This window comes from Ceratotherium simum, chromosome 10, assembly GCF_057802395.1.
Source record: "Ceratotherium simum simum isolate JZ-2026a chromosome 10, ASM5780239v1, whole genome shotgun sequence".
NCBI classification, from domain to species: domain Eukaryota; kingdom Metazoa; phylum Chordata; class Mammalia; order Perissodactyla; family Rhinocerotidae; genus Ceratotherium; species Ceratotherium simum.
The window spans coordinates 62,764,324-62,788,457 of NC_141909.1; the positions used below are offsets into that span (position 1 = coordinate 62,764,324).

Consider the following 24,134-nt stretch of genomic DNA (forward strand, 5'->3'; position numbering starts at 1 on the left):
CGTCCCAACTAGTTCACCTTCTTTCCTTCCTGCAGGCTTCTTCTCTTTCCGGCCTCGCCCTAGTGCGATTTTCCCCTCCTACCCTCCGCCCTCTTTTCAGGGATTTTGGAGGGGCGGGGCCTCTGGCAAGTGCGTTCCCAGGGGTGTGGACACGCGCGTTCAGGGGAGCTTGAGAGGGTGGAGACTAAACCTTGGGTGTGGAAATCGGTGAGGAGAGGAGACCGCAGAGAATGGAAGGCGCATGCGTTCTAGGGCGGTACTCCAAGGCTTTGGTAATTGCAGAGGGACGCAGCGGAAAGGCGAGGGGGTTTACGCACGCGCATTGGGCCTCCAGCTCCCCGCCTCCTTTTTCAGGTTTCCCCTCCTCCTCCACCACACTTCCGGAAGTGCAGCCGCCCTCGCGCCGACCAGCGGCCACCGCCTGCGGCAGGCCCCGCCCCCTACCGGCTCCGCCCCCTGGCTCTCCGCCCCCTTCTCTGGTGGTGGCGCCGGGTTGCAGCCCCGGTTGTGGCGGTTTCGGCACCCCAAGCCGGGAGCGCGGAGTCGTTCCCGGGAGCGGCGGCTAGGCTATGGTCGCGGGTCCCTGGCGTCCCGCTCCGGCCAACCAGAGTCCCTGCCTCAGCCTGTGCCCGTGCCCGCGCGGTCTCCTCAGCCCGACCCCGCGGCGCAGTTGGCGGCGGCGCCCCCGGCGCGCCCCCTCCCCCGATGGCGGCGGAGATCCAGCCCAAGCCGCTGACCCGCAAGCCTATCCTGCTGCAGCGGGTCGAAGGGTCCCAGGAGGTGGTGAATATGGCCGTGATCGTGCCCAAGGAGGAGGGCGTCATCAGCGTCTCGGAGGACAGGTACGGACCGCTGCCCCTCGGCCGCGAGGAGGGGCGGGACGGGCCGGCGGTCCCCGAACGCGCGTCAGGGGCTGTGCCTCCACGTCGGCGCAAGTGTGGACATGCTCCCCCAAGTTTTTATTATTATGCGCATCCTGGTGGTGCCGGTATCCAGCTGCGCGCCGCCGCCGCTGCCTGGCTCGGGGAAGCGGAGCCCGGACAGTGGCGTGCGCTCTGGCCTCGCCCGGGGCCGGTGACTCCTGCCGGGGCCAGGTTGGCCCTTGGACTAGCGGTACGCCGGCCACTGGACCTTGATCCAGCCCTGAGGGCGGGAGGGGGAGAAGGAGGTGCCGCCCGGTCCTGCAGGTGTGTGCGTGAGGAGGATGCTCCGAGCTGCCTCTGCGAGAATAACTAAGGGTTTTTGAGTACTCTGGTACAGTTCTAATAGGGCTTCAAACTGAGAAGGCAAATGCCGCTCCCTTCTCCCAGACGTTCCCACGGAATCCAGATTTCCCAGATATCTTACGCTGAATTCAATGAATATTGCAAGTTGTGAAAAGAGTAACTTTGGGCTTCTGCCCAAAAGGAGAGGTGCCTTCTCTCCCTTGCCTTCCTTTTCTTATCTCTTATCTCTCAAGGGGAAGCGCCTAGAACTTGCAGGGGATCGCTGCTGCAAATAGCTGAGTTGCTTCCCTTTGCTTCTTGCTTCCTTTCTTTTTGCTTAATTTGCAGAAGTGGAGCCAGTTGTTCTGCCATTAATATTCTCTCATTTTTCAGACGACAGCGTTTTCGCTTTAACTTAATATCCTTTAATATGCAGAAATTAGGCTGACGAAGCTAATTTCCAGAGGAATGCTGCTTGAATATAGTAGTTATAGTTTTGATCTGGAATTGTTACTTTGATAATATCAACTAGCATTCTAAAAAATGTAGCACCATAGAGGTATATGACAAAGGGCTTTAACCTTAAAACAGTAGTTAGGTTTTCTTAATGTAAATTCAAATTATGCTGAGGTAGAGAATATTTATTCTCGGCGACTCGTAAAATTTCAGGCAGAGGTACAGCAACAAAATGTTTATTACTGTCTTTATAGTCACTTCAGCACTTTGCATACAGTGTGGCCTCAAAAAATTTGCCAGATAGGTCTATTAATATCATAGGTTCTTCGGTATGACTAGGATGAGCATATTAATGACATATTCTTGTCTACATCATGCTCCATACAATTGGCCAAATGGTGCTTGATTAATTTCCTAAGCAGATCCAAATGAAAACAATGTAAACATATACCAGTGGCAAGCAGTCTGCAATGAACAGAAGAAATTCATGGCTGGAATGGAATAGATGGATGTACATACCTTTTGCAATTCGGAAAGAAGCCCTATGAGTGTTTAATTTTTCAATAGAGACAAAGTTCTATTAAAGAGATTGCTTCTGGACCTAGAAATTCTTTGTCACAGAATTGTTTTTAAAGGAATGTATTAATAGACATCACTTTCCCAGTCTATAACTGCCAAAAAATGAAACTGCTTAACCTAACTGCTGTAGGAAATTCCTAAGTAAGTTTGTTGAATCAAGTAAGAGAAGGAGAAAGGTAGTTAAAGCTAAGCTCCTTTAATATTAGTTTTGAAACTTTTGTTTTGGTTGATGGTTTGGGAGTAGAGGTAGGTTTTCATAGTTTTTTTTTTTTTTAACAATTCAGAGGGGTCTTAGAGGTTATTTACTCCAACAGCTTCATTTTACGGATGAGAAAATTTAGGCCAGAGAATTTACCTGCGCAAATTCACATAGCTGGTGATTTATCCAGGCCTAGCTCTTAAGTCTTCTGATTCCCATTTCAGTGTGTTTTTCTTGAAACAGCTTTAGTGGGGTGCATTTCAAAGTATTTGGAGAAGCTGAAGTAACACATATAAAGAAAGTGAAAGATAAATTTCATTTGATTATAGGACAAAGTGCAATGTTTAGCTATATATTAAGCTTAATTTTCACTTTCCTAGTTCACAAGGTATGTAAAAGAAATTATTTTATTATAGAGTTACTGTTAAATAAATAAGTCCCACCCATAATTCTAGGATTATTCTTTACATATATTTTATTATTACTCAGGTCGACAAGTCTGTGTTTCTGTAGGTCTATACTCATATGTGAAAATAACTATGTTATTTAGAGCTTAGTTTCGATTATGGTTTTCATTAAAAGAGAATTGATCTGTATTCTTGCTTTTCAAAATCCAGTGTCACTGTCACTTGACATAATGCTAAAGATATGAAGATAGCATATTGATTTTCATCAAAACCTACAAAGCCATTTCCATTAACTGCTTCAACTAGAAACTAGTAGTCTTCATTCCTGAACTATAAGGTTAAGTCACAAGATAATGTCCTGTTCCTGAATGGCAATGTCCCATAAGTTCTTTTGTAATCCTGGTTTCCCTTTTTGACCTCTGACACCCAATAACCTTTATCAGTATCTTTGAAAACACTTAACATTTTCTATTTTAAACAGTATTATAGATAGCTGTCCATTTATCTTCTTCTCCATGAGTTCTCTAAGGTGCTATGCGTGTCTTATTCATTGTAGTATCTTTGGGGTCTAACATAGTGCCTTGTACAGAGTAGGCCCTCAATAAACATTTATTTTATCCATGACTGATCTATTTTTGTTGTTCCTGAAAGCACAGGATCTTAACTATTGTAGGCATTTAATTGATATTTGTTGAATGAATTTTATGACAACCTGTGAAAGCCCTATGTGGACAAAGGTACACATGTGGGAAAAGGATTGGACTTGGTGGCCTTTACACTGCCTTAAAACTTTGAAAGTCTATGCATTGTTTCATTCCATGAACAAACGTTTGAGTTCCTACTCTGTTCCAAGCACATGTGCACACTACATTGGTGAAAATGACAAGATCCTTTCAAGATGCTCACAATTTAGAAGAGATTAAAACAAAACCACAACCTCTAAGATTTAATATTGGAAAGAGAATTTTCGGATGGGGAAGAGTGTATGGATTCCTCGGCCTTTGTGTCCCTTAACTTTTACCTTACTTTGGAGGACTCTCACTTGGATAGCCATTTTCACCCTATGTGTGCCATCAGTAGTGGGCTGCTAATATTCTGATCTTCAGGCCCAAAAGTGGATGAAAACCTTCACCCTCAGTTCATTTTATCTCGGTTAGGACAGGCTGGAACTTTACTGGATACCAAGGGGCGGGGGAGATAAGGGAATATAAGAAATATAAAAGCATTCTGACTTACAAGTATAGATTTCAGGTGCTATCATAATACAGAGTTTGTTCTCAGAACTCCCTGGCCTTATCTGAGTCTGTTTTCCCTTTGGTTGTAGCTGGATTCTATCTCCAAAGGACACGCCCAACTTTGGTACTTTGGGTCTTCATTTCCCAGCTTCTCTCTGGACTGTCTTTTCTGAGTGAATGCCATTCTAACATTCCTTGCTTAGGAGCTTCCTCTCAGACATCTTGTCTCTATTTTGTTTAAGACTGATGACTGGTCTGCTGCTTACCAGGGGCTCCCTTGTCTAGTGGTGGCTTCTTCTCCAAGTGTTAAAGACCAGGAGGCACCTCTGTCCAGGGTGGACCTCGCCCCATCCAGACCTTTATCTTTGTAAGTTCTTTATATGCGTACCTTAATACAAATCAACAATCTTAGAATTCATACAGAGAGTTTCAGTAACTAGGTAGTTGCTAGTAGACAGTTACAGGAAATTGATCTTTCACCGGGAGTCTATACCTGTGCAATGGGTGAAAGGGGATCAGATTTTTATCTTAATATAAGGAGATGTGCTGAAGGCAGGTACAAACAGCATCTTCCGGAGTGGCCGAGGAATCTCTGCTTGTGGTGGTTAGAGAAAAGACGAAGGAGCTCTCCTCCAGATGGGTCTTGCAGGATGAGTAGCAGTTCATGTGAAAAAGCTAGGGTAGAGGAAACAGCATTCTAGGTAGAGGGGAAAGAGAAAACTCCCATTCATTGGGCAGCACTAGAATGGACTGGTGAAGAATATAGACTCAGGAGCCAGTTTGCTTGAATTCAGAACTCAGCTCTGAGTATTACACTTTGAGGAATCTGGAAAATTAGTGTCTCCAGAGGAATAACTATGATAGCAAAAATTCCCAAAACTTTGGTTACAAGAATTTGGAATTCTTTTCTGGATAAGAAGACCTGAGGGTGTGGTGGTGGGATGTTGGAGAGGAGGCTGTGGGGGAGAGAACTGTAGGGCATGTGGGTTTTAGGGAGGGGACTGTGGGGAACTGCTGCCTTATATTCTGACTTGATTGGACCAATTTATGTGACATAGTTAGCTGTGTTCTTTGTGAGCCCTCAGGTCAGACAGAACCCCTGCATTGGGTAAAAGGGAGGCATATTTTTATCTCAGTATAAGGAGATCCCATCCCGAATGCCTAGCACAAAGGAGATACGCAGCATATGTTCTTTAAATGAATTAAACAATGGCTGATCAATCATCTGTTTGGAATGGAATGGGCCTGAGGGTGCTGTGAGTTTCCAAGAGCTAAGATATTTAAGTTGAGCCTGAGAGAAATTTAGCAGCTTGCTTTAGGCCTGGGTAACATTGCAACAAGGGAGGATGGTGGGAAGGGGCCGGGACAAGAGGGGTTGGCTTTTTTGTGTGTGTGTGAGGAAGATCAGCACTGAGCTAACATCCATGCCAATCCTCCTCTTTTTGCTGAGGAAGACCGGCCCTGAGCTAACATTTATTGCCAATCCTCCTCCTTTTTTCCCCCTTTTTCTCCCCAAAGCCCCAGTAGGTAGTTGTATGTCATAGTTGCCCATCCTTCTAGTTGCTGTATATGGGATGCCGCCTCAGCATGGCTGGGGAAGCCGTGCGTCGGTGCGCGCCTAGGATCCGAACCCCGGGCCGCCAGTAGCAGAGCGCGCGCACTTAACTGCTAAGCCACGGGGCCGGCCCTGAGGGGTTGGATTTTTTAATCTCTAAGGCCTTTTTTTCCAGTCTATGATTGAAAACTACTATGATTCTAAGTGGCCATGACTACTTGACTATTTCTTGAAAAGATATCTTAAAATTTCATCTCATTTTATAAATCTGTATCCTATTGGTTCATTTACCATTGATTCTTTTGATTGTGAAATTGCACTGTCTCAGTTCTCTGGTTGAAACCATTAGTTTCACTAATACTTAGACCTTGGTGCAGTTTGGTTGAGCTCCTGGTGGTGTTTTATGTACCATGCACTTTATAACACGTGCATCAGAAAAAATTTTTTTTTAATACACATGAAAGTTTTTCTCACAATGTAAGCATAGTTCTGAAAGCTGAGGACTTCTTAGAGTGATGGTGTAAGGTCTCTAAAATCAACAAAATTAGAACCCATCTAAACTAATTTTGGGGTGTAAGTCTCTATTTAATGGCATAAAATTAATAAACTTTCAACTATGCACTTGAGACTCATCACTTGGCAGTCATAATTGCCGATTTCAAGGTCCCAAAATGGGAATTTCCCCCATATGGTTGTTGAAAATTAGACCTTTACACTGAATTCAGAACGTGAGGCAGGCTTTATGGCAGCAGATCTGTCTGGAAACAGGCTGCCTCTGTGTCTATAAAGGTCAGAATACAGATTGACTTTTTAAGAAAAGATTGCTATGGAAAAGCTTGTTGAAGGAGGCTCACGGGAGGAGGCTTAGCTTCCAGTGACCCCAAAGCTCCTGAGGGTTCTGAATTTCTTACATAATTTATAAAGTTAAACCAGATTTTTCCAGGGCCTCAAAGATCTTAATCAGGATACATTCATCTGGATATTGCAATACAATGGAAAAGGTTAGTGTAGCAAGTCTGACATTCCTAAAATGAGTGATTCTCAGATTGTGAAATCCTGACCAGCTATCTTATACCTCAAGCATCACTAAACTTACTTTGAAAAGGAAAAATAGGTTAGTAGCCGGAAGAAACTTCAGAGGGCTGATCTTTTCCAAGCAAACAAAAATTTTAAAAACAGAAATACTACTTCTTGCATAGCGTCTTTCTCTGGCTCTGTTTTCACTTTAAATTTAGATTTAAGAGGGAGACATTTCCTGTTTGTTGTTGAGAACTCTCTTGATGTCATTAAAAAATAACAGGGGTTATAAACCAATGTTACTGCAATAAACAAAAAATTAAAAAAAAATAAGAAAATAACAGGGGCTAGGCTGGTGGCGTAGCGGTTAAGTTCACGCGCTCCACTTCGGTGGCCTGCGGTTCACAGGTTCGGATCCTGGGTGCGGACCTACACACCACTCATCAAGCCATGCTGTGGTGGCATCCCACGTACGAAACAGAGGAGGATGAGCACAGGTGTTAGCTCAGGGCCAGTCTTCCTCACCAAAAAAAAAAAAAAAAACCAAAACAGTTTTGGGGAAATTAAAACACTTAGTGGCATTTAGAAATCAATAAGTAAATTGTGATTTAAGACTATTTCAAGTAGTGATCTCTTGATATCTGTAACACTAAACTAAATTATATACAGTATATACTTACTTGAAAAGAAAATGACCACCAAGCCAAGCTTTTCTTCTCAACTACAGTATCAGAATAGAAGGAATTCAAAAGGAGACTACACTCATTTCTTTTTATATGGATAGATCTCCCAAGGAGCGTGCCACAATTAGCCTAGAAATTCCCTAACACAGAAAACATACCTTCCCTTGCGCAACTTCAGTAAGCAGTCGCATTAACTCTCTTTTTTAAAGAGCAGAGGCCTCCTCATCCAAACGCTTCATGAGTCATTAGTAAAAATTAATTCAGAGGCGTAAGAAACTAACAAATAAGACCAAAAAGAAAATAACTTGTCTCTTGGCAGGGAGTGCCGCTTTGTGCTCTCATGTGCCTTTAAGGATTCTTGGAAAAGAACTGGGACTGAGAGTCTGATCTCAGCTGTACCCTGCATTGACCTTGGGCATTTCCCAGGCATTTCATCACTCTAAGCCTCAGTTTCTCCATCTGGCAAAGGAGGGTGTAGGATTTCCTAGCTGTGACTCTGGCACTATAATGTGTCCGCATCATCTTAAAACCTCAAGTGGAGGAAAGTGTGCAGAGGGTTTTTGAAAAAGCGGTGTGCGCTCGGTGAGGGAACTGTAAAACGATGCTTTCCTAGCTCTTGGATGGCAGCGGTTATTTATTCCTGGGTGAAATATTAAAGACGTGTTTGTTTTGTATTGGTGCCTAATACTTAGATGAACTGGATTCACTGCATTCCTACATCTAGATGAATCCTTGAGTTTCAAACGCTCAGTTTAGCGCTGAGTGGTTCGTTGGCCCCCCAGTCAGGGCCTGGGTTGTCTAGAGTAATGCTTTTGAAACTTTTTTGACCACTTTTGAAACTTTTTTGACCACAAATCAGTAAGAAATATATTCAGCATTGTTACCCAAGGCTTACATACTCTGGCACATACACATACATATAACTGAAACAAAAGTTTCATTAAATGGTATCCTTTTAATGTGACATTCATGCTGATATTTTCTGTTCTGTTAGTAGCCTTTATAAAATCCTGGCTGTGACTCATTCAGTTGATTTCATGACCCGTAATGGGTTGAGAACAACTGTTTGAAATACAGTGCCTTAGAGAAGCTCTATGAAGTTTTGTACCCTTTTTCTCTCTCTGTACTTTTGGTTTTTTAGAGGATGGAAATGCAGTTCAACTGAGGGACCTTCACCACCCCACCAGCCTATCCTTGGTGGCCCTGCCCTACTGAATTCCCACTGTGATCCTAGAATTGACCTTGTCTCACGAGAAGCCTCTAAGTCAGAAGATAAGAAGATAACAATTCTAAGCCCTTTCAGCCCAGAGGCAGAGAGAGAGTTCAGAAAAAACCGGGAGTGCAGCAAATTGAGCAGCTGTTTGAGTGGCTGCATTTTGGCTTCCTGTGATGTGTTCATTTATTACTGAGTTAGGACTCAGAAATGATGCGTCTCATCTCAATTATCAATGTCAGTTGCTAACTTCTCTGTATGACTGTTTTTCTTTTTGGCTGGGCAGATTTACCTATAATGTGGAACTATTTGGGGGTTTTATGCATTTTCCATTAGTTATTAATTTTTTTATCTTTTGAATTTCTAAGGATCAAGTTATATTTTAAGTAATAATAATAATCCCTCTGGAGTATGTTTACATTTTTATTATATATATAATAATTATATATAATAATATCTTTTAAAAATATATATTAATATATAATATATAATAATATCTTTAATAAAGATAATACAACCATAATAAAGAATAATTGCTCATAAACAGTACAATGACTGTTTGTGTATTATATATTTCCTTCTAGCAGTTTTTCTAATGCAGCTTTCAAAAATATGACTGTAATCATACATTTTTATGTTCTTGCCTCCATTTAAAGTTGTGCCACCAGATACGTAGTCTTTAACCATCATTTTAAATATATTTCTCCTTTCCTTCGGTATTCACTCATATTTATCTAATGTTTGTACTATGTGAACTTGGCCCTACACCTCCCATCATGAACAAGACATCCTGCTGTCAAGGTGTACTGGTAATCTAGTGGGTACATCGTAATTTATCCATTGTGTATTGTTGGCTATTTACATTATTTTCAGTTTTATAAATGTTATGATGAAGATTGTTGTGTATATAGGTATTTTTTCTCCCAGGTTTTTGGAGTATTTCTTTAGCAAAAATCGTAAGAAGATTGCCCTATTGCTTTCAAAAGATTTGTGCCCCTTTATAATATTTACAGTGACAAATGAGAATATTGGTTTTGCTGTATCTGACCAGCCATGGATATTATTATTTTAAAATTCCTCTTCATAATTTACTTGATAAATAGTGGCACTTCATTGATGTTTAATTTGTATGTTTTGGCTGACTAGTGAATATTTTTCTATTTGTTTGTTTACTTATTTTTCCTTTTGTGAATTGTCTGTTCCTGTCCTTTGTGTCTCCATTGAAGTCTCCTAGTTCTTCTGAACAATTTTTTGCACGTATAGTAAGGATATTAATGCTATGTCTCTTATATATCCAGATATATGTCTTATACTCCATTGTTTGCCCTTTTTATTTTTTACGCAGAAAACATTTACTTTTTAATTTAACCATCTATCCTATTTTATAATTGAAATTTCTTCATTATTCCTAATTTTTGAAAGTAATTCTTTCCCCAGAGATTCATTGAATATTCATTTTTCTTTCATCCTAATTATATAATTTGGTGAAAAAATAACTTTTTGGTGTATTTTGAATGTATTTCATTGGATGGTGTAAATTGAGGAATGTAATGATTTTTCTAAAATTTGCTGTGGATTATTTCAACATCATTTATTGAATGGTCCTTATGCTTTCTTTTGTATTTATTTGTAAAATTGCCTTTATCACAAAATTAAATTCTCATAATCAGCAGGGCCTTCTACGGGCTCTGTTGTGTTTTGAGGATCTCTGCTTCTTCTTTTTTTTTTTTTGTGAAAAAGATCAGCCCTGAGCTAACATCCATGCTAATCCTCCTCTTTTTGCTGAGGAAGACTGGCTCTGAGCTAACATGTATTGCCGATCCTCCTTTTCTTTCCCCAAAGCCCCAGTAGGTAGTTGTATGTCATAGTTGCACATCCTTCTAGTTGCTGTATGTGGGACGCGGCCTCAGCATGGCCGGAGACGTGGTGTGCGCACCCGAGATCCGAACCCAGGCCGCCAGTAGCAAAGTGTGCACGCTTAACCGCTAAGCCACGGGGCCGGCCCTCTCTGCTTCCTTTAATGCCAGTTCTGCACTTTAAATTATTGTAGCTAATGAGTTGTTCTTGATTGCTTGCCATTATGTGTCTACGATAATAGCCCAGGTCTCTCTGGCCAGGTCAGTGAGTTAATGGGAAAAGAATCATTTGGCTCCAGATGATTGGCTCTTTCCCAAACTTTAGGATTTTAGAGTCTCAGTTTCCACATCTGTAAATTGGGAATAATGATTCCTCCCTAGAGTTCTTGGGAGGGAGGTTTACATGAGATGATATTCCTGCAGCACCTGGAATTGTACAGGGTGCATAGATAATGCTCAGTAAAAGTTAGTTTTATTTTTTGTTTATGATACCACCATGCCTTTAAGTAGGTAAGTTTTTTCTATTGCTATGGTTCCATTAAGCCTTGACTATTTTAAGAATCACCTTGGATACACAAAGGTGGAACTATTGAATTTTTGTTTGCTTTCATATAGTTCTGAGCCCCTTGATTTCTTCTCTAGATATGTAAGGATGGGGTTACTCTGTCATCTTTTTACTGCTACTTCTCAAACTTGTCTCTGAAAGCCAGTGGTCAGGAGAGTTGTGTGGCTGGTGGGTGCTGTGTTCTCCTTGGCAGGCTTTTCTCTCTCTCCATTTGCCATCTTGTCCTGAAATGGCGTGTCCATTGTCCCCACTGGCCTCCTGGAGGGCAAGGGCTGTATATATTCTGTGTCTTCCATTGGGAATACATTGAGGTAGGAATGAAATTCTAACTAAGTTGCCCTCATTTGGAAGCCTGGGCTGAAGTTCACCCTTGGGCAGATTTTGTCCATGCACAGTTTTTAGAAGTTTGAATTAGTAGCCAAGGTTTAAAAATCTGGATTTCACATAAAAGTCTAGATTGCTGGCTTCTCTTGACAAATGGGAAGATGTAGCCTTGCCAAGCCACAAATTCCTCTCCTGCAGGCCCCTTGCTTTGCCTGCTTTGAGCTAAGGTCATCTGAGTGAGGCCATGAGAGGCAAAGCCCATGCTGCTCCTCTTAGGCCTACTGGTGGGAAAACAGCACAGGAGACCCAGAGAGCTTTCCTGTCTTGCTCTACATCTGAAGGCACGTCTTCTTTTATGGAGTCAGTAGTTGGAACTTTTTTTGGTATTTGGAAGAATAAGAAGGAGAAGAAATCGAAAGCTATCCAAAAAGCCCATATGATCAGATCATCGCTCCGTTATCTGGAGGGATTGGTTCCAGGACCCCTGTGGACACCCAAATCTACAGATGCTCAAGTCCCTTATAGAAAATGGCCTGGTATTTGCATATGATCTGTGCACATCCTCCCATATACTTTAAATCGTCTCTAGATTACTTATAATACCTAATACAATGTAAATGCTATGTAAATAGTTATTATACTGTATTGTTTAGGGAATAATGACAAGAAAAAAGTGTATGTATTCAGTACAGAGGCAACTATCGTAGGCCTTTCCATCTGTGGTTGGTTGAATCCTCGAATGTGGAACCCATGGATACTGAGGGCTGAGTGTATTTCTTAAAAATTAGGTGAGGGTGGAGGGAGGAAGAACATACATTAAAAATTAAAACAAGAGCCGGCCTGGTGGTGTAGTGGTTAAGTTTGCATGCTCTGCTTCGTTTGTGGGTTCAGATCCTGGGCGCAGACCTACACACTGCTCATCAAGCCATGCTGTGCAGGCATCCCACATACAAAATAGAGGAAGATTGGCACGGATGTTGGCTCAGGGACAGTCTTCCTCAAGCAAAAAGGGGAGTATTGGCAGCAGATGTTAGCTCAGGGCCAATCTTCCTCACTGCCCTCCCCCCCCAAATTAAGGCTTTTTTTTTTTTTTTTTTTTTAAAGATTTTATTTATTTATTTTTTCCCCCCAAAGCCCCAGTAGATAGTTGCGTGTCACAGCTGCACATCCCTCCAGTTGCTGTATGTGGGACGCGGCCTCAGCATGGCCGGAGAAGCAGCGCGTCAGTGCGAGCCCGGGATCCGAACCCGGGTCGCCAGCAGTGGAGCGCGCTCACTCAACCACTAAGCCACGGGGCCGGCCCTTAAGGCATTTTTATAAGTGATCCTGATATTGTACACAGTAAATGTATAAATAAAGGCAGGTATTGGTAAGTTAGGTATGGCATTTACCCCTTCCTACCCCCTTGCTGGAGGCATTGTAACAGTGTCTGGGGCCAGGGACCCAAGTCATGGAAGGCTGGGTTTTGACTCTTAGCTCTGCACCTCTTAGCTGTGTGATCTTAGTCACTTCTTCTAAACCTTCTCAGCTCTAAAGTGGCAGTTCAAAGAATACCTACCTCATGGGGTTATTCTGAGGGTTAAATGATGACGTTTTGTGAAGTGTTGGCACCTAGCCATTTCTTCAAGAATGTTAGGGTTTTTGCCCCTTTCCTCCAAACTGTTTATGTAATTCTTTAATAACTATCTCATCTCTCTAACTCTTCTTTGTCCCTTCTTTGTCTTTGAATCTATCTACTCTATCTAATCTAATCAGATATCTTTCTATCTAATTTAATTTTTGAATCTATCTAATTCTTTAATTCTTTAATAACTGTCTCATCTCTCTAACTCTTCTTTGTTCCTTCTTTGTCTTTGAATCTGTCTTTCCCTTTCTCCCTTAGTTTTTTCCCCGCTCTTTCCTTATATGCCAGTGCTTCTGAAAAGAGTGCTCAAGCATCATGACACTATTTCTATGACCTTTGGAAAGTCACTAACCCTCTTCAATCCTCATCTGAAATTGATTTTTTATAGTTTTTAATTACATGATATATGTGAAAATACTTAGTATACCGTAAGGCCCTATACAAATGTTAAGAGTTGTTCTCATTTAACTGGCCATAAATACAAAACATGAGTATATACTTCTCTGAATTTAGAGAGTTTTGTGTTTCTTTATCTTCATTTTAAAGTAGATGAACGGGGGCTGGCCCCGTGGCTTAGCGGTTAAGTGTGCGCGCTTTGCTGCTGGCGGCCCGGGTTCAGATCCTGGGCGTGCACTGACGCACCGCTTCTCCGGCCATGCTGAGGCTGCGTCCCACATACAGCAACTAGAGGGATGTGCAGCTATGACATGCAACTATCTACTGGGGCTTTGGGGGGAAAAAATAAATAAATAAAATCTTTAAAGTAGATGAACGTAATCTTTAAATTCTGATTTTAGAAAAACTTAAAATTACATTATTGCGTTTTATTTTGTAGATCTGGATTAATGTTTTTCTGGAGTCAGTATCTAATAGAAAAATGGCTTAACATGCTGTTAGAATCGCAGTAATCTGTTTTAGTGTTCATTGGCACTTCTGGGACTTGGAAAATACTAGCTGTCTGATATTCTATAGGTTGATTTTGTTTGGGGGAGAAGGGGTGTTGGGAATGGCTCACTTATTTCATTGTATTTTGACTTTTGAAATATATTTGAATGGCTTAAGAAATTCTCTTTACATTTCAAAGCTTAGGTTGTTAAACAGTTTAGAAGAATGAATAATTTTTCTCCAGAAGGTAAAATTAAATTAGGTTAGTTATGCTTAATCTGAATAGTTAGCTAAATTAGCATGCTGTTTGGATGGATTAAATTGGTTTGGAATTTGGTTGCATTGTACTTCTCTGACTTATTTTTCTTGCTGAGCTTCCATTTGGGAAGTTTCTGTGTATCAGATATGCACAATATAGATCTTTGAGCTTTATCTGGATATAGGGTAGGGCAAAGGCTGAGAAAGGAAAGTTCACTCAGTAGTAGAAAAGAGTAGAAAAGGTCCATAGTAGTATATAGGAAGAGGAAGAGGTCCAGGCAAGGAGCCTTTAGGCGCCTGAGAAATGTGTGGGTTATCTGTAGGTCCGTATATGGCTGTGGGTTGTATTTCTCAGGGTGTGGTCATCCCCCCCAACCAGTTTTCTTTTCAAAAATGTCCTACCTCGCTTTTTTTTTTTTTATTTAAGATTTTATTTTTTTTTAAAGCAGTTTCAGATTTACAACAGAATTGAGAGGGAAGTACATAGATTTCCCACATACTCCCTGCCTCCACACTTGCATAGCCCCCCATAATCAGCATCACTCACCAGAATTGTGCTTTTTTTTTTTTTTTTGTGAGGAAGATCAGCCCTGAGCTAACATCTGCCAATCCTCCTCTTTTTGCTGAGGAAGACTGGCCCTGGGCTGACATTCGTGCCCATCTTCCTCCACTTTATATGGGACACCGCCACAGCATGGCTTGAAAGCAGTGCGTCGGTGTGCACCCGGGATCCGAACCTGCGAACCCCGGGCCGCCTCAACGGAGCCCGTGCGCTTAACCGCTTGCGCCACCGGGCGGCCCCCAGAATTGTGCATTTTTGACCAAGGATGAACCTACACTGACTCATCATTATTACCTAAAGTCCATAATTTACCTTAAGGTTCACTCTTGGTGTTGCACATTCTGTGGGTTTGGACAAATGTATAGTGACATATCCATCATTATAATATCATACAGAGTATTTTCACTGTCCTAAAAATCCTACGTGCTCTGCCTCTTCATCCCATCCCTCCCCCACAACCACTGATCTTTTTATTGTCTCCATAGTTTTGCTCTTTCCAGAATAGCATACACTTGAAATCAGTATGTAGCCTTTTCAGATTGGCTTCTTTCACTCAGTAATACGCTTTTAAGATCCCTCCATGTCTTTTCATGTGTTGATGGCTTGTTTCTTTTTAACACTGAATAATATTCATTTGTTGAATGTACCATAGTTTGTTTATCCATTCATTTATCTTTACTGAAGGATATTTTGGTTGCTTCCAAGTTTTGGCAGTTATGAATAAAACTGCTATAAACATCCATGTTCAGGTTTTTGGGTGAACGTGTTTTCAGCTCCTTTGGGTAAATACCAAGGAGCTTGCTTGCTGCATTGTATGGCAAGAGCATATTTAGTTTTGTAAGAAACTGCCAAACTGTCTTCCAAAGTGACTGTACCATTTTGCATTCCTACCAGCGATGGGTGAGCGTTCCTGTTGCTCTACATCCTCCACATGAAATGTACCAGCATTTCATGTTGTTAGTGTTGTGGATTTTGGCCATTCTAATAGGTATGTAGTAGTATCGCATTGTTATATTTCCCTGATGATGTGATGTGGAGTATCTTTTCATATGTTTGTCATCTGTAGATCTTCTTTGGTGAGGTATCTGTTAAGGTTTTTGGCCCATTTCTTAGTTGGATTGTTTTTGTATTGTTGAATTTTGAATATATAGTCCTTTATCAGATTTTGGATGTAATATTTTGGATAATAGTCCTTTATCAGATGTGTCTTGCAAATATTTTCTCCCAGTCTGTGACTTGTCTTCTAATTCTCTTGATACTGTCTTTTACAGAGCAGAAGTTTTTAATTTTAAAGAAGTCCAGCTTATCAATTATTTCTTTCATGTATTGTGTCTTTGGTGTTGTATCTAAAAAGGCATCCACATACCCAGGGTCATCTAGATTGTCCATGTTATCTTCTAGGAATTTGTAGTGTAAGTGCCTGACATTAAGCTTTTTGATTGTAGTGTAAGTGTAGTATAAGCCTGCCATTAAGCTTTTAATTGTTGGGGCATCCATTTCAAAAGACATCCATCTTGAATAAACATATTGCCAGCTATCTGACACAGCTATTAGCAAAATAACTAGATAAGGAACTAGGCCACCCCCATCCACGAAGGTTCCTCTTTCAGGAACCTGGATGACCTAGATAACTGACCGCTTGAGTGACCCCACTTCTCCTTTCCTAAGTCCTAATTCCCACTCTTATGCTTTAAATTAGCTAATAAAGAGTGAATCCATGAAACCCTAGATGCCCAACCCTCAGACCCTAATAAAGGCAGAGTCACAGATCCTCATGTGTGCACTCATCACTTCACCTGTGACCTTGTTGTGTGGCCCCTGGGTGTGCTGTTTACCTTCCAGGACCTGTGAGTAATAAATTTTGTTCTTCAAAGTTCCCTGGTGGTTTCTTGCTGAAATGCGACCTGAGATCATAATAAGAACCACAAGAGCCAGCTATACATAGGGGCCCTGGTGGGGGAAATGTCTGCGGAGTTCACTACAAGTGATGTGTGCCTGAGCAAGGGCTATAGGCATTCCTAACACACAGCACTACCATCAATAGGCTTGGGATTGACAGGACAGAATTTTATAGTTTTGCATTTTATATTTAGGTCTATAATCCATTTTGAGTTAATTTTTGTGAAGGGTGTGGGGTCTGTGTCTAGATTCATACTTTTGCATGTGGATATCCAATTGTTCCAGCACCATTTGTTGAAGAGACTTTCTTTGTCCCATTGTATTGCCTTTGGTCTTTTGTCAAAGATCAGTTGACTATATTGATGGTGTCTGTTTCTGGGCTCTCTATTCTGATCCATTGTTCTATTTGTCTGTTCTTTCACCTACACCACACTCTTGATTACTTTAGCTTTGTAGTAAGTCTTGAAGTCAGGTAGCGTCAGTTCTCCAACTTTGTTCTTCTCTTTTAATATGGTGTTGGCTATTCTGGGTCTTTTGCCTCTTCTTATAAACTTTATAATAAGTTTTTCAATATTTATAAAATTACTTGCTAGGATTTTGATTTGGATTGCATTGAATCTGTACATCAAGTTGGAAAGAACTGACATCTTGACAATATTGAGTCTTCTTATCCATTAACATGGAATATCTCTGTATTTATTTTGTAGTTCTTTGATTTCAATCATCACAATTTTGTAGTTTTCCTCGTGTATATCTAGTACATATTTTGCTAGATTTATACCTAAATATTTCATTTTTTGGGGTGCTAATATAAATGGTATTGCGTTTTTAATTTAAAATTCCACTTGTTCATTGCAGGTATATAGGAAAGCAATTGACTTTTGTATATTAACCTTGTGTGCTACAACCTTGTTATACTACCTTACTCTTTAATAATTTATAATTATTAAATGAATCTTTAAGAATTGTATATATCTAGAGGTTTAGATCAGTATCAGTACTGAACCCAGAAGAACTATACACACTCTAAGTTGTTGATTTGTTGATAGGTGAACAAAAGGTTAATTTCTTGAAATTACTCTGATCTGAGTAGCTTCCAGTGGTCCATTGGAACCAGTATGGCCCTTTTGTAGGTGTCTTTGACTGTAACTGACATTTTTATATTTTGGACTAAGCCCTTTTTGATGTCTTACTACTAAATAATTACTGAGAGATTCCATTCTTGAGCCTGAAGGACTGAACTTGAAGCAATGGACAGTTTTTACACTGCACAAATATCAAGTTTGTCTTTTTGGGGATGCTGTTATAATCAGTATTTTCAGTGCTTACTTCTACTTTTCCAAAACTTTTACTTAAAAAATTAATCTGTGTCTTTTGTTGCCTAGTAGCCTATGCCTATATATGTGGAAAAGTGAGGTTAAAGCTAGTGACATGGATGGATTTGCAGAGAGAATGGATCAAAATGGCAAAACATTTAGTTATTTGAAATGTAGTTTAGCTAGGAGGGTGCCACAATTTGAAAATTAAATAATCATAGTACAAAAGAAACAAGGTTTTAAGATTTAAAAATCGTTGCTTATTTGGTAGTTTACTTCCCATGGGGACTAATTAATCCATACCGTAACCAAAGTTCTGAATATTTGAACAAAAAATAGCAGGTAAAAATAGTTAGGTACTAGCAGTTACAGTTAAAAAATAATTAAATTTGTTTTTAAGGTGACAGTACATGCATAGTAAAATTCAAGAGGCAATACTCAGAAAAGTTAAGCTCCTTCCCACTTGTGGGTTTTAAGATTTTGCAAAGGAAAACTGATAGGATTTGCACATGCTCTGATATGTGCCCTGATATGGATCTCTGGGCATTTCTGCTTTAGCAGCGTTTTACAGTTTCACTTGTAAAACTGCCCTGGGGATTAGCAGTGCTTGCAGATGGCCTCCTCCTCCTCTTCCTGATCTCTTGATAGCTGCATTCCCTCAGCACACTCTTCATGTATTTGTTAAAACACCTCCTCACACGCACTGAAATTGTTTGTTTATCTTGTACTCTGGGGTCCTGGTCACTGTGTTTCTCAAGGCCTCTGGCTCAAGACTTAGAACATAGTAGGCAAAATTGGAGCAATAGAGGTTTGTGATGTCTATTAGTTCACAGTGAGGGAGGGGGTCACTCTGTAAACCACTTGTCTTCTAATAATATATAATGGTGAGATCTCTTAGGTTTCTTTGGTACTGTGAACAGAAACCAGCTCTGGCATTTCCTGGCAGGAGGCTCAAGTATTTTGCAGAATTCAAGGACAGGGATGCATTTGGGCCTTAGGAATACAACTAAAGACTGGAGCATATGGAGAACCAGGAAGTTCCCTCTCCCTGCCATTCTCTCTGTCTGCTTCATTCTTTTCTCTTGCTCACACTGGCTTCCTGTGTTTCTTACTTAGTCTACATGGCAGAACATGGCTACCAGCTGCTCCCAAATTTTACTTGTTATAGTCTAGATAAGCGGAGAGAGATGGATGTCAGGCTCCCAGTTCCAGAATTCCTTGGAAGTGGATTTATTGGTCCAGACAGGATCACTCTGGGATTGTGGCCAGAAATGGGGTCATGTTGAGGAATAGGGCAATCAGTGCTGCAGCCTGTGGATGGGGAGGGGAAGGGCAAGCCTTAGAAAAGAGATGTAAGGTCAAGAATCCAGCATGTGCCCAGTGCTGGGGTGGTGTGAGCATGAGCTGAGCCCATGCCCTTGTAGCTTGGTGTGTTGTTGGTCATTGCTCTAGTAGCAGCAGAATAGTGAACACTGACTCTTGCTTTTCTCATGACTTTCATTGCCCTGTTTTCCTTGAAATCTGCACATATAGCACTTGGCATGTTCAGGTAGCCATTTCCTCCTCATTGCTTCATTTGCTGATTTGACTTGTTGACTGCTATTTTCCTGTAGGGAATATAAGATGAGGAATTCATATTTCACTATGAATGTGTGCTGAGCAAAAGCCAGTGGTTATATGACAAATTTCAGCACTAGTGAGTAGACCCCATATGGTAACCACATTTTCTAAACTCCAAATCAAAACATATGGCGAAATAAAAGATTTTTTCCTGATGGATGAACTTATATGTATTTCATTATACATTTAACAAACTGAAATTCAAAAAATGGCATGAAACTAGTCTGTTAAGCACACATGGACACGGTATGTATCCTGTTTCAGGGAGGAGGCTGAAAAGCCTCAAGGATATTAATAGTAATTAATAGTAGCTAACATTTACTGAGTACATACCATGTGCTAGGCACTGTGTTAAGCTTTGTGTGCCTTTTCTTATTTAATCCTCAAGATGATTTTATGAAGCTAGTATTTCACTCTCATTTAAAAGATGAGAGATCAGATGCAGCCAGGAAGAGGCCGAGTGGGGGTGCACGTACACCCTGTGTCGCTGGACTCCACAGCCCTTCCATTCAGCCTCGCTCTGCTGCACCACCTCTTTGAGGATCTGTTGAGGAAGGTGTAGAAGGACCAGTATGGAGCCTCCATGGAAATCACAACAGGCTGAACTTGGTTTTTCAGAGGAAAAGCTAGCAAATCAACTAACTGCTCAACAAATGATAATACAAATTAAGTAGAAAGAAGGTAGACATTCCTTTTACACCCTTGTGATGCCCTTCTTTATTTGCTCTAAGTATTGGTATTACAAAATTGTAGATACTTCTTTGATACCGGGATTTATTGATGGACAACAGGGTCTGTGAATGAGGAGGGCCTTGTAGGCTGCGTGGGAGCATTTATCAGTTAGGCCTAACCAAGTACAGGCTTATTTTTCTCACATAAAACATCTGGAGATAGGGAGTCCTTATCTCTTTCTGTTCTGCCATCTCCAGCATGTGGCCATCATCCCTGTGGTTGCCCCATGGTTGAAGATGGCTCTTTGGCTTTCAGCTTCACCTCTCGTCATAAGTCTAAAATCTACCAGAAGATCACCTAGTTACAAGGGAGGATAGGCATTTGTTTATTCATTTATGCATTCATTTTCAGGACTTGAACGAATTTGGATGTGGGGGAGATAAATAACTGGTATGACCTCACGTGAGGTCTTTGGCTAGGGGAATTACACTATACTCTTTGGACCAATGTTGGCTTTAAGTTTGGGAATAGCTTTGTCTCCAGTGGGTTCCATTTGAATTTTGTACCCTGGAAAACTGATTATAACTTTTTTTGTCCACAACTCTGCCCCTTCTGCTAGTATTGCAGGACTGCCTTTGCTGCTTGCAGCAGATTCCCAGATTGGCCTGAATGCTCTAATCTAAGTCCTTATATCTAGGGACCTTTGGTTGCTCAAGTTCATGGATATGGGCCTGGAACTTTTATCATTAAGGTATAAGTACTTTGCCATGGACCACCCTGATGTTCAATGAATCTGGCAAATAGAAATATCAGAAAGTTTGCCAATTCTTGACAGCCTTTTAGAACCACCTGAAATCATTCATTTGCTCTTCTCATTTAGATGCTGGGTATTGAACTGCTGGAAGAATTTGTAAATGCTCAACCATTGTGTGTTTTCTAAACTTGCATTGTTGGTTTCTACTAATGTTTTTATTCCAGAATATCTGGAGCAGAAGTTCTCTTATAGTGTTTCAGTTATAGATGTGGTGAGGTAGTGATGCCTTCAGCCCTCAGGGTTACCTGGTAGGACCTGGAGCAGCTGGAGCCCCTGGGCTGTGTGCTCCTGGCTGGGAGAACCTGTCTCGTTACTCAGGGTGCTGTAAAAGTTTGGGAAGCACTTCTCTAGGGACTCTCACGGCTTTTATGTTGTACTCACAACAACCAAAGCATCAAACCTGGCCATATTTTCTCAGTGACATTTTGAGCAAGATATTGAAGCATGTTTTCTTTACATTATAATGTAAGTAATTTGCCCAAAATTTAAATCATAGAATTGTTCTTGGGCTATTGTCAAGCAATGTCCTGCGGTAGAAAGAGCATGAGAGAAGAAATTATAGGACCTAAGTTAAAACCATGCTTCTGTCACTTAGTCTTAATTTTTCTGAGGGTCAGCTTCCTAATTTATAGAACAGGGAGAATGACACTACGTTCTTCATAAGATTGTGGTAAGAATTAAATGAAATACTTTGAAGAGCTCTATTAGGGGTCACAGACTCATGTGGCCATAGGCGCAAGGCATGTAACATAAATGAGGGAAGCAGCATGCTTTGGGAATAATCATTTGCAACTGAGTCAGGCCTCAGTGTCAGCAATACATGAGGGAGTAGTGGGGATTGTGGCAAACTGCAGAGTGTTTGCCTAGTGAAGGAGGACAGCTGCTTCACAGCTCTAGCAGATGTTTGCCAAGTGGGAATGCAGGCCGAGCGTCTCCAGATCACTGGTTTTTTCAAGAAGTACTAGAAATCCAGATTTTCATGTGAAATCTTTCAATTTTCAAAGTTAGTGTAAAAATGTTTTTAAAAATTCTACAGACCAAGCAAAATATTAACATGGGCTGTAGTCTGCCCTTTGTGCTATAAAGGTTAATTTCTTTTGAAAATAATGCATGCCAATTTATATTATTTATCAACAAGGTTTCCAGTTAGAAAAAGCATTTATATTAGGGTTGCCCTCTTCATTTTGTGCCCTCATAAATTTCTGCTTCATATTCTTCACTGAAAGGTTCTTCCCTGAATATGTTGAGAGGAGCATATGACTATGATCCTGCCTCTATCAAATAGAAACTCATGAGGAGAGGCTCTTTCAGTAGTTAGGAATCAGACTAAGTCATAGCTTTTAGTTAAGCAATGGAAATGCACCCAAAAGCCTAAGGAAAGGGGAGTTTATTATGAGCCTTCAGGAAAACTCCTGGAACCCAAGGACAGAGGGAATGTGGCTGAGCCTTATGAATGTCAGGGCTTGGTAACAGGAGAGACTTGAGGACTGTGTAGAACTGTATTGTCTGATATGGTAGCCACTAGTCACATGTGGCTATTTAAGTTTAAATTTAAATTAATTAAAATTAAATAAAATTAAAAATCCTTTAGTGGCACTAGCAACATTTTAAGTACTCAGAAACCCCATATAGTTAGTGGCTACCATATTAGTACAGATTATAGAACATTTCCATCACTGTAGAAATTTCTGTTGGACAGTGTGGATAGAGGAGCAAGGGCATGAAGTGGGTAGTCTAGTTAAAGGTTAAACTAAGAGGTGGTGGTGCCTGAACTGAAGCATTGGCAGTGGGACACCTTGAGAAGGATTTCAGAGTTACTGAGGAAGGTTACTCTTGGGGAGGCAGCATTGTGTAGGGTTGAGGATTGTTGTCTGATTTGAGCCCTTGCTCTGCCATTTCTTAGCTGTATGATCATAGACAAGTTACTTAAGGCTCAGTTTCCTAGACTGAAAAAGGGATTATTGAAGCCTTGGGAATGGATGCAATAATCCAGGGAAAATAGGTAGAATGGAAAGGGAAGAGGGTGAGCAGTATGATCCCATCAAAGAAAATGCTGGGGAGGCTTGCAGTGAGAAATGTTAGTCAGGGAAGAGCTCAGAAAGAGATGGATACTAACCAAGTTTCTAAAGATGAGTGGATTCTGGATTTTGGAGTTGGTCAATGTCCACATGAGGATAGCACATTGGATTGAGAGCATAGGCATTGGAGTCAGACCTAGGTTCAGCGTCAGCACTTACTAGGTCTGTAATATTGAGCAGTTAGCACACAAGCTCTCAATTACCTGAACCTTAGCTTCCTTATGTGCAAAGTGGGCATAATAATAGAATTTATCTCAAAAGGTTGTGAGGATTAAGGGATGTAATTCATGTAAAGATTTAGTAAAGAGTCTGATATATAGTAAACATTCAGTAGATGTTAGTTCTTGTTATTATGAATCCATCCTTGAAAGGTGAAAGTTCAATATTAAAGAATAGAGAATCGTGGTGGATGTGGATTGTACAAACATGGAGAATTTTCACGAAATATGTATTATTAAAACTAAAGGGCACCCTGTTGGAAATTTAGAATGTGAAGAAAATAATTTTGGTGTAAATGAAAAAAGTTTTGCTTTTGTGTCCACAATCATTACTTGTGGAACTCATTTTACTCAGAACATTATAGAGAAATACATTTAACAAAGTTTAGAGTAGTTGAATTCATGGAGATGAATCCACACTGGATGATTGGGGAGGATGCTGGGGGTGTTTGGTGCATCAGAGAGAGCATATTAAGATGCGGGAGCCGTTTTAAATGTTCTCATTGGGGATTAATGGTCGCATGCCTTACAGGGACCAGGGAAGAGGGCTTTCCCAGCGTTTAATCATGATGAGTTACTTCCAAGATGGCTTTTTTTTCCTTGTTGCTTTATGAGTTTGTTCTTCTCTTTTATTCTAGCTAAATTGAAACAATTCCTTTCTAACTTTAAATCAAAAAGCACGAGGCCGAGACAGCACAAAGCAGTGTTGGGTGGTAAAGAAAGCCAGATATAGAGCTACCTGGATTCAATCCCAGCTCCTCTGCTTACTAGCTGTGTGACTTCTCTCAGAGAGGTCGAAGTCATTTTTAAAATGTGCCGTGATGTTTGTGAGGATTAAAGGACAGAGGTAGTTGTGTGTGAAGCTCCGGGCACACAGTATGATTTTTAGACATT

General features: G+C 40.8%; 1 protein-coding gene across 2 annotated transcripts in view; it reads left to right on the plus strand.

Moving 5' to 3' along the window:
• The first annotated feature begins 536 nt into the window (after window positions 1-536).
• WDFY2 (WD repeat and FYVE domain containing 2) overlaps window positions 537-24,134 on the plus strand; it is a 191,492-nt gene continuing 167,894 nt past the window's right edge. The window contains exon 1 of one of the 2 annotated variants that reach the window (XM_087436098.1): window positions 537-842. In XM_087436098.1, the coding sequence (XP_087292224.1) occupies window positions 706-842 (137 nt within the window). In that variant the 5' untranslated portion in view covers window positions 537-705. The remainder of the gene's footprint in view (window positions 843-24,134) is intronic. The other variant, XM_004433681.3, reaches the window with a different exon arrangement.